At 39.6% G+C, this 17,215-nt stretch overlaps 2 protein-coding genes across 15 annotated transcripts; both read right to left on the bottom strand.

Annotated features, from left to right (window-relative positions):
* Positions 1-477: 477 nt before the first annotated feature.
* On the bottom strand, positions 478-10,748 carry LOC112274784 (uncharacterized). 6 transcript variants are annotated; one of them, XM_090246227.1, is made up of 22 exons: positions 10,118-10,748; positions 9,552-9,829; positions 9,077-9,331; positions 8,716-8,829; positions 8,218-8,365; positions 7,648-7,822; positions 7,243-7,483; positions 6,622-6,936; positions 6,382-6,531; positions 5,923-6,135; positions 5,589-5,666; positions 5,209-5,340; positions 4,725-4,956; positions 4,324-4,508; positions 4,122-4,172; positions 3,823-3,972; positions 3,531-3,646; positions 2,960-3,140; positions 2,401-2,559; positions 2,031-2,206; positions 1,504-1,807; positions 478-1,164 (listed from the first exon to the last, which is right to left on the bottom strand). In XM_090246227.1, the coding sequence occupies exons 3-22, from the start codon at positions 9,140-9,142 to the stop codon at positions 841-843; spliced, it is 3,510 nt and encodes a 1,169-aa protein (XP_090102353.1). In that variant the 5' UTR covers positions 9,143-9,331; positions 9,552-9,829; positions 10,118-10,748; the 3' UTR covers positions 478-840. The 6 variants fall into 6 exon arrangements, with proteins under 6 accessions (XP_090102353.1, XP_073386113.1, XP_024360312.1 ...); XM_073530012.2 differs by having other exon boundaries at positions 9,077-9,326; XM_024504544.3 differs by having other exon boundaries at positions 3,853-3,972; positions 9,077-9,326.
* Positions 10,749-12,707: 1,959 nt separating this feature from the next.
* LOC112275244 (putative sucrose-phosphatase 2) lies at positions 12,708-16,382 on the bottom strand. 9 transcript variants are annotated; one of them, XM_024505447.3, is made up of 10 exons: positions 16,315-16,382; positions 16,155-16,217; positions 15,631-15,742; positions 15,156-15,452; positions 14,892-14,993; positions 14,493-14,687; positions 14,070-14,366; positions 13,709-13,895; positions 13,416-13,462; positions 12,708-13,173 (listed from the first exon to the last, which is right to left on the bottom strand). In XM_024505447.3, exons 3-10 carry the CDS (start codon positions 15,685-15,687, stop codon positions 13,027-13,029), a joined length of 1,329 nt encoding a protein of 442 aa, XP_024361215.1. In that variant the 5' UTR covers positions 15,688-15,742; positions 16,155-16,217; positions 16,315-16,382; the 3' UTR covers positions 12,708-13,026. The 9 variants fall into 9 exon arrangements, with proteins under 9 accessions (XP_024361215.1, XP_024361218.1, XP_090102505.1 ...); XM_024505450.3 differs by having other exon boundaries at positions 15,631-15,738; XM_090246379.1 differs by having other exon boundaries at positions 15,631-15,674.
* Between the last annotated feature and the right edge of the window lie 833 nt (positions 16,383-17,215).

Below are 17,215 nucleotides of genomic sequence, written 5' to 3'. Positions count from 1 at the left end.
ATTAATTTAAAAAAAAGTTCCTTTCATATGTTCAAAATTCCTTGTGATGCTGAAGAATTGAAAATTTAATACTTCAAATGATAAAAACCGCTACATCTATAAATCTTCATACTTCATTACATTGGTAAAAATATAGATGGTAAGCGGATTTTAAATGAAAATTATATATATTTTTATGTTATTATCTTTTATTGAATTTAATAAAAATATTGATAATTGTTTGCTTCAACTACCTTCTTTTTGATTACTATCGTAATATAACCATTAGATTAGGCTTTTTAATTAATGAAGAAATATTCAAACAGGATAGAAGGTTAACTAATTACAAAATTAAAAAAGAATTTGATGGATTTTCATGTAATTAATTATTACATGAGGATCATTACAAAGAGTATTTTATGATCTGAAAATAAAAATATCAAAGAAATTATTTAGGCATGTACCAATCTCAGAAGAAAACCAAAATCACACTAAAAGTTTAAATGTTTTAATGACAGTTTTAATGTTTTATTTTAAATATATATATTTGAAATAGTCACATTGTAATAATATCAATACATAAATGAATGTAAGGTACAACTATCATAACCACACACAGTAAAATAAAACATTAAAAGCACCCAGCATCTATCTAGCATCCAGCAGCGATCATTGAGTTTTGTGAGTTTCTCCTGCTTCGTAGTTGATGTGATCACTAGGGATTTCTGGAGACTGGACGACGTCGATTATGTAATCAAGGATCAAACTCACCCCAAACCTTGCAGTGCATTTCTAAAGAGGGCGAGTCTGTGGGATCAAAACATTTATGCTATGGAGATGGATCATGGTACTTTTTAGTTCCTATGCTCGAACACAAACACGAGCTTTTTCAAGGATGTCTTTTTTGATCTTTGGATAGTTGGGCGAGATTTGTAGAACTTTCTGGCACACGATTATTGCCTCAATGTGCCTCTTGTCCTTAAGATACATATATGCGAGTCTATAACCGACTGCGGGTGATGATTCTTTCAGACACTTCCACGCATTCTCGTAGAAGCCGACAGCTTCTGGGTACGAATGGTTTTTCTCCATTATCCAGCCCAACAGCTCCCATGCCTTGGAACATTCTTTGTTGTACTTCAGACATTTTTTGCAAAGCTCCTCAGATGCCTCCTGTTTTCCTGCCTGAAAGATTTGGTTTCATGCAAAATGACCTTGATTCAAGAAGAAGGCAAAACGAAACAAAATAAAGCACAACGTTTTCTTGATAAGCAAATCACTTACATAGCATCAGTAATTGGAAGCCACGCAGCTGCTGGTGAAAATGACGGGAAGACATGTTCACTAAACTGAGAATTTGCATTGTTCCTCAACTGACAAGTACCACTAAAAACCCGAGGCGACTGTACATTTCATGAAGTCCAAAAAGTATGCAATTGTCTCCATATGTTTACGCAATTTTCTCCATATTTCTGTTTGATTTAATAGATGATTAGAAACAGAAAACTGCATGAATGTATGTACCTGCAGATGGATATATGCTAACATTAGCCATGCTCGCTCGAAGTCATCTCCATCATCCCATTTGTATGGCATACGGTCTATGGCTCGAAGTTGATTCTTTGCTTTTGCAGTTTGTCTGAGCAGTGTGAGCCCAGTAGCAATGGCAAGCATGGTACATACTCGCTCTTTCTCTCGGAGGGTCGAATCTTGACTCGACAGTTCCTGAAGCTTAACTAGTGCGTTCTCGACATCATCCTTGTGACGAGTTGCCATCGATGCATAGCATTCCAGCACTGACTGTTTAACTGTATTTCCTTCCAGATTTCTACACAATTGCAAAAAATGCAACAGTTCGTGTACACTACTTATGTTGTAACTCACGCATTTTCAACAAATCCCTTTACAGTTAGATTAATTCAAACAAAGTAATTAGCTTAACTTTCCATTGTACACCACTCGACAAAAAGAGAAGAACTAATAAGATTCACAAAGATGCTCACGTTGGATAGTAACAAATAAGCGAGTCTAAAAGTTATTTCGAGGCTCACCGGCTTTCACTCAACAGCTTTTGCGCTACCTTGATAGCCTCGTCATTAGGGCTGGTGTTTCCCTCTAGATTACCTTCCTCAAAACCAAGATTATTTTCAATGTTGAGATAAATTTCGACCATTACAAAGAGCGCGGGCTTTCCCCAGTCGTAGTCGGTCCGAGCAGTATTAAGAAGCTGCAATGAAATGATGTATCTCAGTTAAATTCAGAAGCACTGTCAATCTTAAACATATCATGGCATGTCTCAACACCATCAAACTCTGGGTTCTTTACACTATTACTATCTTCGACATATACTCTTCGATACTTCAAAAATCTAGAGCATCGAGTCAATAGCTTGTATCCATAAAGGTCAGACAGATGTAGAACCATTATGGCTTCATATGGCTTGTTTGAGTGTAGTGCGACCAAACCCTTGCAGAAATTTAAGCCTGCGTGAAAAGTAGCAGCCGGTGTAGCCTTCTCTGCATTACTCAGATTCTGGTTGATTTCCTCAAGTCTACCGGTCCTCCTGAATAGCCTTATAAGCTGCAAATGCATGAAAAAGAGATTCGTTTGAAATGTGTAAATGCTTGTAATCCAATCGTCTAATACGTATCATCTTTTCCTGGAAAATCCACGCTCAATCTGAGCATAAATCCCCTTGCAGTTGTTCAAAGTTCACTACATCTGTGTGATTGCAGTACTTCCAGTAAGTCCATAGAAGATGAACTATATGAACTAGAAGTACAGAGATTTTCAGTAGCTGAGAAGTTTAATACAACACTCAAAATAGGTGAAAAAATTACGAAACATACTTGAACATTTATTGATTTCTTCAATACACTAGATGGATCCATATTATTCATTTTTTTATTATTATACTTAGATCGCTCCAAGCCTCAAAATCTTACAAACACATCAATAATACTAGAAATCAATAACTTACTTGGGACAGTGCAGAGTAGTGATTTGGATCACGCTCCAAAATTTGCTGATAGTGCATGATGGCTGATTCATAGAGTTCCCTTTGAATCATGAGATACACCAAGATGTCTCCAGCCTCATCGTAAAAAAGATTTTCTCTAAGAAGTGCCGCACACCTTTGCTCACATTCTCCTACGTCCCCCCTGTCATAGAAAGCATCAGATTTCGCAATAGATTTGAAAATCCGATCGATTACGCCTATTATAGCTGTTCCATATGCGAGGGACATCGTGTTTCATACTCATGGACATTTCTTTCAGATTACACCACCAAAGTTATCTACGATAAAACTTCTATAAGCTGCTTTAAGTCTTTCGTGATGTCCTCGTTTTTTTATCCCCTTTCTTTTCAGAATTGCTTCCATCTCAGAAGTAGCTCTTCTTTCGAGCATGTTTTGATAGGTGCTACGCATTTGAGTTTACTAACCAAATAACCAAACCATAATAACATTGGAAACAAATCGGTACACTAGGTAGCATCTAACTTTTACAGTATCCTTCACTCGGAGACAAAATGTAGAACTAGGATCAAACCTTGCAAGAAGGATTTTCGCAAGAGCTACAGACGCAGCACTATGTGCAGGGTTGCATTTGAGTGCCTCGTTTAGCAATAATATGGCTTTATCTGCATCATTGTTCGCCTCGCATCCCTACAGTGCTGCCCCACCCGTGATTGCATAAGTTTCACATTGTTGTGTTTCACATATTTAGCAGAGGTGTTCCGCACTGTGGCACAGTTCCACAACGGAATTTATAATTGTTCCTCAGTTAGGGGTCCTGACTCTCGAAATTCAGGAGTACCACGATCCCACAAACATTTAAACACCTGCGTATATGAGAGGTAGGTGAAGAATACGTGTGCAAACTGGAAATAAATGTCAGCAGCCACATGCTTTTGCTCCTTGATGGCGTCACAATGCTGTCCTTGGAGCTCCACGAGGTAATTGTTGAAGAGATCTCTTGCTTTGAACATCACCTGAAATGCTGTCAATGTTTCTATTATGCCCGTTTTGGGGGTAGTGCAACAAAAAACGACTCTTTTGAAAACAAAACTCTGAAAGTTGTCTCTTATTCGGATACATTATTCCAGTAAAGGATGATATGCTGTGGAAGACAAAAGAGCACCTTGTAGTGATGCAGGTACTTGGACCGATTGTTGATCGCCTCAGGCGTCCCCTGTGACATATCTCGATACATTAGAAAACAGAAAAAGATACTAAATTATTATTCTCTGTTGAAAATTCTTGTAGCAGAAGTACTTAGAAGCTTCTGTTATACCTTTATCTAGATGTAAGAATTAGAGCTTCAAGAGCTTTTCCATGAGAACCTGAGAAGAATTCTGTTGCCCTTGGACGTTCTGCACTTTGGATAGAAGTAGAGATGCCTTGAGACACAGCATGAGCATCTTTCCATTTTTAAAACTTCGCTCCATGGAACCATTGTCTACATTTGCTAACAACTCGCAAAGAACCTCGGCAGATCGTTTGTAATTTCTCAGTTTGAAGTTGAGGTCTGCTAAATCAGAAATATATTCGGCACAAGATAATAAGACGAGAGCTTCAATCTAGAACCATAATACTGGAAAAAGCTTGATCAAAAAGTGGTTATTCAATGGGAAGCATATCTTGTAAAGTAAAGGCGCTCAGTTCTGCAAAGAAGACGTTCATTTTTGCTGTGTAGAAGAAAAGGAATATCAACAGCTTAAAAGCAAAGTTGTGGAAACTGAACCTCCAAAATCATAAAGTAGCTCAAGCTTATCGGGACTCTCTTTATTGCTGGCTAATGTATCCTCGTAGTGTTCCACTGCCTTTCTATACTCATATGAGGCGACCAGGGCTTGTCCCACTTTTTTTGATACTGTCGCATTAAGAGGGCTTTTCTTCCTGGCAACCTCGAAAGCCCTCATTGCTTCCTCAGGTTCATCTACTTTCATTAGAGCTTCTCCAAGCAACATGTAGGTCTGAAAACACAAATAAAAATTTATCAAAATATAAACATAAAAGATGACTTCGAAATGAGAGCTTCGATGTCTGTGAATTCTTTTACAAGAGCGCTCACAGAAGGTAATGAAACGCTGTAGGATAGATATCTTTAAATTAACTACCGAATAAGCTTCCAGTTCACAAATACAGAGCACGATGTTGTTCTCTCAAAACAGCATAAAGTATGACAACCTTTTAAAGAAGATACATATCCATGTAATGATTTCAACCTTCGCATTTGGGTGTAACTGGGTAATTTCAGTGTAACATTTAGAGTAGAGAACTCTGTTATGTTGATGCTTTAAGTACACATCTGCCAGTTTGATTCTAGCCTGCACATAGTAATTGCTTTCTCGTGGGATCTGGACGACCGATGCGTCAAAGAAAGTTCCAAACCACAACACAGGATAAATTAGAATCTCGAGCATGTGTCTAAAAGATCATCTTACGAACAGAGACATTCACATTTACTTAACAGAATTGCTGCTCGTTTATGAGTATAGACTACGCGTACAGAAGTCATAAATACTTTCTTAACGTTTCCGCCCCTTCACCCGATTGTCTCCAATCGTGACTTCCACCAAAGGGTTGAATTCTGGAATAATGATACCTGGCTGAGCATTGCAATTGCTGCTGGAACATCACCTCGACAAAGCGCCAGATCACAATTGGATAGAACCACTCGCATCTGAAGGAAGAGAGATTGCATCTGTCGGTGATCTATCCTTTGGTTGCTCGTGTGACAGTGTTACTTTTTCATCGCAAATGAATAGGTAATACAAGATGACACCTGGCCACTTAACTTATCAACTCCTTATTTTGAAGGATACAGAATGTAATTTTTTTCTCGACGGTAAATCTTAACCGGTCGGATAAACGGTTCTGGATCATTACAATTGTGCCGACAAATATTTTGGTCAGATTGGAGGGGCTGTATATGTCACCTCCTCCGGAGTTCCAGAAAATCCAGCCATGGCATCCTCTACGGCTTTTGCGGCTTCTGGGAAGCGACCGAATTGCGTGTGCACCTCCACTAGCAACAGAAACACCATCACCCTGTCGGTGTCTGTGGTTTCCACATGCTTCCTGGATGTGTAATATGATGACTCCTTACCTATATGTTCCATCTCTGGCAGACTTCTTGCTGACCTCAATACCTGTCATCAAATATTCATGAGGTCCATTGTATCTAAGAAAGACACACAAATATAAGAGGAAAAAGAGCACAGCTCTTGTGCTTTTAATCCTGCATGCCGGCTCAACTTCCGAAAAGATCGTCCAGTTTTAATTATGTGCATTATAGGTACTGTGCAATATAATGCCACCGATGAATTTAGCTGAAAACAAGATAAACATAAGCAAACGTGAAACCGCGGAAAAAGTTGAGATGGTCTGTAACGTGCTTTCAAAGCTTCATCAAATTGCTGGGAGTTCATCATAATCTGAGCCTGGAGAACATGATAGACCACTGTATGTCGCACAACAAAATCAGCACTAAGAGATTGCTCAAGGCTCTGCTTTGCCAACTCAAATTTTCCTTGATTCACATAGATCTGTTACGAAAAAATCAACCCGTGAAAATCAATATACTAGTGTGCACGAAGTGAAAACGATGGACTGCGGTAATAGGTGCATTATTTTACCTGAGCGAGGAGTAGATGAGCACTTGAACATCCCAAGTCAAGGGCTATTGCAGACTGTATGCTTCGTTGTGCAGCTTCCCAATCGGCTAGTAGGAAAAATACCCGAGCCAGCATGAGATGAGCATCCATTAGGCCTGGCACTAGACCAATCAACTGCTCTAGAATGTCAGCAGCTCGGAGAAGCGAATAATTCTCCTCGACGTGAGGCCCCATACATTCATAACGCGAAATTGTCATGTAAAGATGAGCAATCCCAAGTCGTCTGTTAGGATTCAGGTCTGCATAGAACGTGAAATCGTGTTGATGCCTCATTCTCTGCTAACACAACATCAGTGATATGGTTGGTATATAAAAAATTAACTGAAGCTCTTATAATGGCTGTCTGTCTTGAATATTCAAGTCACCTCTACGATCATCTTCATACATCATAAGAATGCTTTTGTTACGATTTAAAACGGTATTTCACGTAGATGTATTAATCACCTTACTGTGTAAGCGGGCAATGACACTGAAAAAATCAGATTTCGAGAGGTGGAAAATCCCATGATTCACGCTCTGGTGTAACACATCTCACCAAATATTGAAGCTATAGAACTTAGAAAATAATGACTGCGCACGTACTTTTGTCTGAATACCCATAGATTCGTCCAAAAGGTCACGACATCGTAAACCATTTCGCTGTTTCCTCCAACATTGCTGGGCCATAAGGTACGGAAGGCTTGCCGATTTTCCAGTAGAGACCGAGACCTCGGCAAGGAATTCCAGTTGTTGTTCTGCATCATCAAAGTCTCCAAGCACCACCAAGCACTGAACAGCACCATACATGGCCTCCATGTTCACTTCATCCATGTTCGCTGTTGATCTGTCCCGATGGTTGGGGTATCAAACTGTTCAGAAAATATTTTTTCTATTCCTTTCTCAAATTTTCTAATTTTGTAACAATTCTAGAATCGTTGATTAGTCACTGGCTCCGTGATCTTGAGTGTGCCCTACCCCAAAATTCCAAGGATCTGTTGGTTGACTTACTTGTAAGTGGCCAAGGCTGTTTTATAGTCCTCCAGAAGAAACAATTGGTCCGCAAGCTCGACCACGAATGCTGATTCTTTAGGATTGAGTTGACGAGCCCGCTCAATGATAGCCATTGTCTTTTGTAAAACAAGCACTCTACATCTTCCAGCGAGCCTTGCAATTGATCTCACAACTAGCCAAACCAAAGAGAAAGAATTTACTCAAAAAGTAGACCACCCCTAAAGATTTTGCTCCATGTATAAGACTTAGTACAGGCGCACAACATCAACATTATCACCGATACTGATCCGACTGTCTCAAGCAGAGCAGGGCAAACTAGGATATGTTCCTTGCAACACAAGATGGAAACTGTACAAAGGTCGTTATTGCAATTCATGTCATACATGTATGATTTTTTAGTCTTGGTCTGATTCGATCTATTGACTGCTCCTTTAAGAAACAGAGCATGATAGCTAGGTCACACATGCAACTTTGCAGTACAATATCCTTCGAATTATTTAATTAATAGTGCAGATAGGAATTATCTCCATGACTAAACTTTAGAATCACAGTATCTGTTTGGTATACCTTCAAGGCAAAGATATGCATTTTGGGGCTCCCGCTGCTCAATACTCCGGAGAAGGTCGGCGAGGAGGCCAGCTGCTGTTGACTGATTGTTGTCTGAGCAAAGGTGCAAATGGATAGCCATACGCAGGCCATCAATATTATTAGGATCCTGTAAATATTCAAATCAAAGTCAGGAAACAAGTCAACATCATCGATCAATCTTGGAAGGAGGAATACAATTACACAAGGCAAGCTCTAGCAGCAACTTCAGCAGATTAGAGCTATCTACTCAGCCCTTCTTTCAACCACAATCGAACACGTAATGCGTGGCACCCCTGCGCTAAGGTGAGAGAGGCTCCAGAATTACTCGCACATTCTTTTTACCAACCAGGCATTTAAGTATATTGCTGAAGAATTGTAGGATAAAACGAGTACACTTGAACAGAGAATAATTATATCTTTATGTGCGGAGGGGAACCGATTAACAAATGTTGGCAAGAAAGTCATGCTGGAACAGACCTTCTGAAGGATTTGCTGGGAAGTTTCATGGGCTAGGTCGAAATCCCGAAGCAGCAATCCCATGCGAGCTTTCTCCAAAACAGCTGGCAGGAACCAAGCATGCAGAATTGTCACCTGTTCATGCACATCACAATAAACATGTTTGGAATTATAACAGGAAATCACCATGGCTGATTGTCATTAATTTTAACGTGAATGATCAAATCTTCTGTTCACCTATGCATTCAAACTGATATATTCACGTACACTTTGTCCACACTCTACACCCAGTTAAGATTCAGGATTCCGAAAAATTCCTTGTGATCATGTGTAAGCTACCAGCATCGATTGAACTCTCTTGCATTATCATTCCGAATAATACCTGACTGAGGTCTGCAAGAGCTTCTGTATAATTCTCTTTAAGCTCGTGATAAAAGGCTCTTCCCATCAAAGCTTCAGCGTTACTCCCTTTACTGAGAACTTCCGCAAAATGTACAAGAGACTTATCGGCAGTTTTCCAATCCACGGAAGGGATATCGCTCTCCACACGGTGTCGAATGTGTGTGTCTCCCAGACACAGCCAACCAAGCAAACACTGCGCCTGGGTATACTGTGGCTGCACCCTTAACACTCTGCCCTGTCCAATCCCAATGGAAAAGTCAAGATGCTTGGGGTCATCCACAGAGAACCTGCCGAGGAAGCCTCTATCTTACCATCTGTTCTAATTTGAAGTGAACTTAATAATTGCTGGATACACAGAGTCAACGCAGATACACCACAATTTGACACGCACAGGCCCTGCTCAAGGAAGAAACTGAACTTTCAAAGTCATAGATGCGAAATAATCTCGTACTGACCTCGTCACGAGGTCGTAGGAATTTCGTATATGCGTCGATCCGCCAAGATGCCAGTACAAAGTGGCTGCCAAGACCAACGCTCTTTCTGAAGCATTTTGGTCCACAGTTTCCAGGCGACGGCGCAAGGTGTGAATGGTATCAGTATCAGGGGAAGGAGAGCGCTCATGGGAATACAACATAGCCGCCAGAACTGCGACTTGAAGCTCCCGGTGGTCTTGCAGAGGCTCCATTTCGAGCAGGGCCTCAGAGTATGACCCTTCTAGAATTAACCCGTAAGCCTGATTCACCATGCAAACCACATTAAGACTACCTAACCATCTTTTGGCGAAGGACGAATTATCCATTTTCTCAACGACCTAATACGTTAATTAAGCTACTCCAGAGGAGTCACAACAATTTAAGATTCAATCAAGCTTAGCTCCCTCTGATGGAGGTATATACTTCTAGTTAAATTCCTTGGTCAAGTCATGTTCACTACAACCTCATGATAAGCCATCAGAAAAGGAATGTAAAATACATTCTACTTTTAAATTGGATCAGTCGCATTACAGTTCGAATCCACTTACATGCCAAAACAGAAGAATAGGTTCTCGAGGACGCTTGAGAAGGAGATGAGTGCAGTAGCTCTGAATGTGATGACCATAGCCAACGCGGGCATAGTAATTAACCGTAACATGCACCTCATCTCCCATTTCCACTCTCCAAATTAGTAATGTTACGTTCCCTCCCCTCTAAGATTTTTCGGATTTGTAAGGTTTATTTATTAATATGCTATCCAGATTAATCACAACTCCACATACTGTTTCCCATGGACGTCAGCCCGCTTCAACATGTTCTCATGTTACACAGCAACGTCTTAGTTCGATTCCTTTTTCGACAACTTCAACATTTCCATCATAATATCATGCTGTTTACAGCTTCCGACTCCACGGAACCTCGTCTCAATCTCTTCCACTCATCAGAAAATAAAGGTGGGAAAGCCCCTCAAGAGCCACAAAAATCGTTCGAAAAACAATCTGAAACAAGTAAAACTGAAATTAAAACTTCAATACTGAGTCTAATCTCTGCAGTTAGAGGTACAAATCAGGCAGCAAGCACAGCTACACCGCTCGTAAGCCACAGAATCGAAGGCAAATACAAGTGAAACGTGGACCGGGCGGCGTGCTTCAAAGACGTTTAGCAACAGAGTGCTCTGCGAAATTCGAGGGTAGTTAGCCATGGCAACAAGTGAACGACCAGTGGTACTATTCATCCACTCGGATGAACGCTCCCCATCTACCTATGTCGTCCATCCACATCCTAATCACGGAAGTTGTACATGGACTAAGTTATATTTTTGAATTAATAGGAATTTTTAAGTGGACACCCCCTTTATTACGTGGACACCCCTTATTATTGTGTGGGCACTTTTTGTGCCACACCAACAATACACCATTCTTACAAGTTTTTTAACAAGTTGGACATTAATGAGGTTGAAAGGTATAAAAACAACAACAGGAATTATAATAATCCACTAGATAGGAATATTAGGAATATTAGATAGAAGCTAATCAAAATAAATGAAACAAAAAATAGAAAGGAGGTTTCTACCTAACAGAACCACTATGTAAACACCTTTCTTTATTTATTTGCTTTGTTTAGCTTCTCTATTGTCGACATTCTTGTGTTGTGGATTGTTGTTGTTTTTATATCTTTAGGCTTCATTATTGTCCAACTTATTGAGAAATTCGTAGCAATGGTGTGACATGGAGGAGGAGGACAAGGGGGGTAGGTGTGTCTGTGCAATAAAGGGAGATATTCTTATATTATATAATGTTGAAAATAAATTGAGAATTTGGCTGTCTCATTTTGTGATTTGTTGTGCATTTCTATTGTTTTGCATTAATTGATACTAACTATTGAGTAGTTTATAACAAATTGCAGGTATTTTTAACATACAAGTTATTGAAATACTTGTGTTGTTGAAAAAAATTAGAGATTGTGCCAAAATTTTAAGATTGATAAACATATTGTTTTTATTCATTTTCATTGGTGAAAACAATAAATGATTGTTACAATATTTCTTTATTCTTATTTCAAACTTAAATTCTACATTGAAAAAATTTAAACTTTAGAATAAGTTTTAAAAATATTTTTCAATGATGTTTTTGCATGAGTACATTTGCAAAGATTGTTTTGGAAGTGTCTAGTTTTTTTTTTTTTTTTTTTTTAATTATTATTATAGAATTCTTCATTCTATGCTCTTTCTGAATAAATATTGATTTATTATGTTATTCTAAATTTAAATTTTATTTATTTAATATTTCGAAATTTTATGTAATAAATGAAAAAATTTCCAAATTTGTTAATTTTGTCTTTTTTTTTTAAAGATGGTAATTATAAAAATATCCAAAGTTTGATTTGTTTTAGTGACATGCTACTCATTCTGTTTTCTATGTATATTTTTAATAAGGCCTTCATTCTACCAACCACCTTACTATAGGTTTTAACTTTACTCTACAACTTTGCCTTAGGGTATGGGCTATCATACATAGCAAGCTATTTAAATTTTTTTAAACCTGCTAAAACTTTCTTCAATTGAATGAACATTTATTTTTCATTTTTATTCTTTTAAATGCTCAATTTAAAATTTGATTCTTGGTGATTTTATTAATAATATTTATTATATCAAACAAACAATTTTAGAAATATAAAAGTGCATACTTTTATTACATCAAGATCTCATTTCTAGCATCACACAAACATTATGACATCATAGATACAAAATAATTTAAATTTGCAAAAAGATAATATTTAATGAACAACTAATTTAATAGCTTTAAAAATATATCAACATTTGATAATAATTTCTCAATCATATAGCATATAACAGATATTAATTATTTAGTTTAAACAATGAATAGGAACACAAAATATTAAAAAAGAAAAAAAAAAGGGAGAAGGAAATTTCAGAATTTAAAAACAATGCGTCACACAAATATAACATCCAAAACTGAAATAAGGTCACATTGCAAAGTATCCATAGTTCTAGGAAAAATGACATTGAGTATTTTCAAAATTATTTGAAAGTCAACAGAATACATGAGAATGACTACACACATCCATGGTTAGTGAAACACGACTCACATTATCATTATCAAGTAGTTTTAGATTTGCTTTCTGTGTTTTCTAATTTTATGCTTTGAAAGCATGTGTATTGAATATATTTCAAATCTGTTTTGATTTACTGAGAATCACACCCATTTCAGTTGATTTCAGAGGTTACTTAAGAGGTCACTAAGAAACACCCACACAAGATGGGGCAATAAAGCAACCTGAATGGGTTCTGTCAATATGAAATACATTAGATAACAGAATAAAAAATATTAGACTAGTCGGTACGTGCACCGACAAACGTCAACGTCGAAGACCATGGTCAAACCATGATGCAGATCATAAACAGCAGCGGAATAAGAATAATGGAATCCCAAGCTTGTTATAACTTGAGGACTTCCTTCAATGGACCTTCCTTCCCTGTAACATGTGTCGTTGAATCTGCCGATTTAGGAGCTCCACTCCCTTCACGACCAGTAAGCCATGTCTCGTGGATCAACTTCCACAGTAATCCGTTCGGGGCGTCACTCTGGCAGACAACGCTACATTAGCTGAATCGCACACTGTTACTTTCAAACTACGTGGTAAATCGCCATGACTACCATAATATTAGAAGATATTAGTTTTAAAGGTAAACAGGAAAGACAAAGCATCAAAGATTTTGTAGAGATTACGTAATAATATGAAGCACAAAAGCAAACACGAAGAATTCCGGGAATGTATGTGGTGAATACAGTGAACATTCGTGTGAGAGTGTTTTAGGAGACGCACCTTTGTTTGCAGAAGAGCAGTTGTGATTGCACAAGAGAGTCCAGAGCCTGCATCGTTATAAATAGTTTCGGAATCAGCACTCTAATGAAAGACCAACGTTTGAAGAAACACTTGTTGTCTTCATAAAAACACTATCCAGAAACTGTTCTGTTGGATCACAAATGCCGAAAAGACTGCTGAGACAAAGGATGAATGTGTTTGTGAACCAAATTTCTAGCCATTGAACTGACAACTAAGACAACCGTCCTGGCCCTATAATGTGATCATAGATTTGATTCATTCATGAAACTTACTCGATTTCTCCCACTTGTCGAATCTTGCAAGATACATGGTATCTGATAGTTGCTCTATCCGAATCCGATCGACCCAAATAAAAAAGGGTTTATTTTTCTTTACACCATGTAACTCCCGCATCGTATCGATTTCCTCGTGAGGATTAGTTATTATTCCATAGGCGTGAACATAGCTGGCATCAGGTGCCTGTGCACAACCAAAATCATATTTCAGTACAAACATGAGTAGGACACATCCGCTTGAAGCAAGCCATTATTTCAAGAATAATCGAGCGGTACAAATATGAAATAATGACAAATTAACTTTTCATCGCAAAGACTTGTTGACGTATGCAAGAAAAGACCGGTAAAGTGCACGTACCAGTGATGCTTTCAGACGGTTAAAAACAGCGTCGGTGTTTTCAACGACGGCTTTCAGCCACTGCTCCATCAGGAGCAGATATTCAACAACCATGTGAGCGACAGTGGACACACTCAATTCAGAAGCTGCATCATATGCTTGGAACTTCAGACGTGGAGAAACGTTGGGCTGCAGGTCAAAATGTTGCATAGCCTCGAGAATACCTGCTGCACACCTTTCTTTCGCCAGGTAGATATGGGTTTTGTCTCCTTGATACTCCGAATGCCATTTAAGAAGCTCCTCCATAGCATTCCCCACCTGGATATTGTACCAGCGTCGCTCCAGTTTCAACGCAGACCAAGGAGAACTAAGATCACAAAAACGTTTCTAACAGAGATTAAAAGGTAAATGATGGTTTCAAGGCTAAGAATTATGTCCTCTTACAATAACTCCATAAACGTCCGACACAGCAAAGAGCTCGGCGTCATTTCCTGAGTCACCACACACAAGAGTATGGCCAGGAGCGCGGCCTTCAGCTTTCAGCTTCTTCATCAAGTATTCAAGCGCTTGACCTTTTCCAGCTCCTGTTGGAAGCACATCAAGATCGACTCCTCCGCTGTATATGATCTTGGCATTCAACTGCAGTTTAGACATACGCAACAGAAACGTAAATCACCGATTAGTAAACAACGGACACAGGGTCCAACTGACCTAGACCTAGCCCTGGACTGTGGGGGCGCTTTTCCATGAGAAATGCAGATGTCGAAAAGGAAAATAAATCGAGAACCTCTCCCTATATTCTCAAAGTAAAACTTCAACTTTGTACAGACATAAGAGTCTTGCCTGACGCTCTTTGAACCTTTCTATCAAGGTTTTTATAACTTCGTCAGCTTGAGCTTTGTCCACGTAGAAACTCACTTTATGTGGTCGCTGCTCTGAATCCACCTGACAGTTTACAAGTCGCACTTGAAAGCGTTCAGAAAACAGTTCAGTTTCATGCAAACCCGTTCCTGATCGCTGATTCTAAGTTTTCAAAGAAAGAAAGAGAGAAAGGCTACCTGTGAAAAGTACAGAAGAATATACCATATTCTTTGAATACTGACGCACCTGGAATTTCAAATTTAATTTCTTCCCCTCCTCGACAATCGCTTCTCGATCCCAGCCCTGATTGAGCTCCTCCTCCCACCCGTGATCGGGTTCCATGGTATCCCCATACCTGATTTCCGTCCCGACCGACATGATGGTGATGCCGGGTGTGATCAAGGGAACCTCTTCCCGCAGTTCGGCATACAAAGCAGGAGACCTTCCCGTCGAATAGACAAGTAAAGAGTCATGCTCGTAATCTGCTTGCCACAGAGAGCCAAAGCGCAGAAGCGATGTATAAGAGTCATCTTTGTGATCAACCTACACAGCAGAGAGGAGTAAGTTACGTGATCAGTGACGAATTGAGTGCATCATACAGGAAAATCATCCTTATTCGTCTCACTGACGGCTGGTCCTGCAAAAGTTTCAGAGCACCACAACGCGTTCCTTGCAAACTGGTACACCATTTTTCTTCAAACATGGATCGGGAAATATATACCATTGTATTATCAAGGTCTGAAACGACCATCAATCGAGGAGCTCCTGAGAAAACCATGATGACTCGAATTCAGCTTCTAGGTGCCCTTGCTTCAACGATCGCAGCAAACTTCCTAAGTTTTAAGTAAGAACCAGGTGTATCAGTGCAAAATAAGACGGAACTAAGGAAAATGACAGTCTGAGTACAGTCCGTACAAAATTTGGGGCCACCTCGACACCTGATAAGTGCGAAAGTGAATCCAAAGCTTTCTATATTCATATCTAGAGACTACTCGCAGGTGATTACATCGCACTGCTCTTCCCTCTGATCCCAGGAAGGCAATTGAAAGCGCAGCATGTGGCCTACGATAATCGACCACAACAGCACACAATGAACAATAGTAACAACCTTCCATACAATTGGCTTTCGCTTCAAGACAATCTCTATGCTATACCTAGTCTCGCGAATGCTCTTAGACGCAATTTCATCAATGCATTATCAGTGCCCAAAAACTATGCATGAATGCTTCATCCCGTGAGCTTCACCTTTCAAATTGACCAACAAACAGCCAGACCTCCTCGACAAAAAGCTATCAACAGATGAGAAGCCTGCATTGTAACAAAATCACGAAGCATGCATCAGCACTACGCAACGGCCAACGAAGCTCACATGCGTCAACGATTGCCTCTACAGTCTGTTACCCACCTGGCGTTAACAACAGGGTGTTCGAAACTGCAACTCTCTGCCCTCAGACTGTCACCAACGCTGATGCCACAACAAGCTCACAACATCTGCTCAGAACAAGCAGCCTAGTGGTCGATTTGCTGTCACACATGTGTGTGGCCCCAAATCAGCGAATTTGGAGCAAAAGTGCTGTAAAATCCAGTCTCTCAGGAGGCAGATTAGATAGGAAAAAGCACAATCGACAGCCAGGCAAAAGAGATGATAATTGTTTCAATGCCAGAACGGGGTTGCGGACTACTGATACGTGGCAGAGCATTCGGAGATATACTTCGCCGAATCTCTGCAAAGATTCGTCTTTTGGCCAGCAGACGAGGGACCTGAAAGGTGCAGAGTGTAACAATGCGGCAATGAGGCCCTGTTGGTGCACTCATCCGTGAATGCTCGCCGCTTCACCCTCACCCAGCGACCACGAGCGATGCCGCTTGGCCTTTGTAATCCAATCGAGCCCTGCGCAAGCTCGTCGACTCTGCGAAGGATGATGCACTGGGCTCACTCACACGCAACAACAACCAATCCCCACCGTGTTGGTGAAACCCTAACGCACCATGTTGCTGTACTGAACAGCGAGTTGTGGATCTGCTTCCGTCTTGGGTGATATGCTAACATCGCTATTGCTCAGACTTTGTCTTTTACTTTCCATCTCATAATTATTAGTGTTATTATTATTTAAATGCACTGAAGTGTTTTCTTGTGTCAATCTTTTTTATTTTTAGTAAAGTAGATGTTTTTAACAAGGAAGCACTTGAGTTCAATCATTAGATATTAGGTGGGTTGGAAATAAGTGAGTAGGGGGCTTTGAAGTAAGTAGTTTAAATGTTTAAAGAATGGAGAAGCAAATAGAAAAAAGCATTGAAATTGGAGA

The sequence above is a fragment of the Physcomitrium patens genome, chromosome 22 (assembly GCF_059467195.1).
Source record: "Physcomitrium patens ecotype Gransden chromosome 22, ASM5946719v1, whole genome shotgun sequence".
Taxonomy (NCBI): Eukaryota; Viridiplantae; Streptophyta; class Bryopsida; order Funariales; family Funariaceae; genus Physcomitrium; species Physcomitrium patens.
This window is presented reverse-complemented; position numbering and strand designations above follow the sequence as displayed.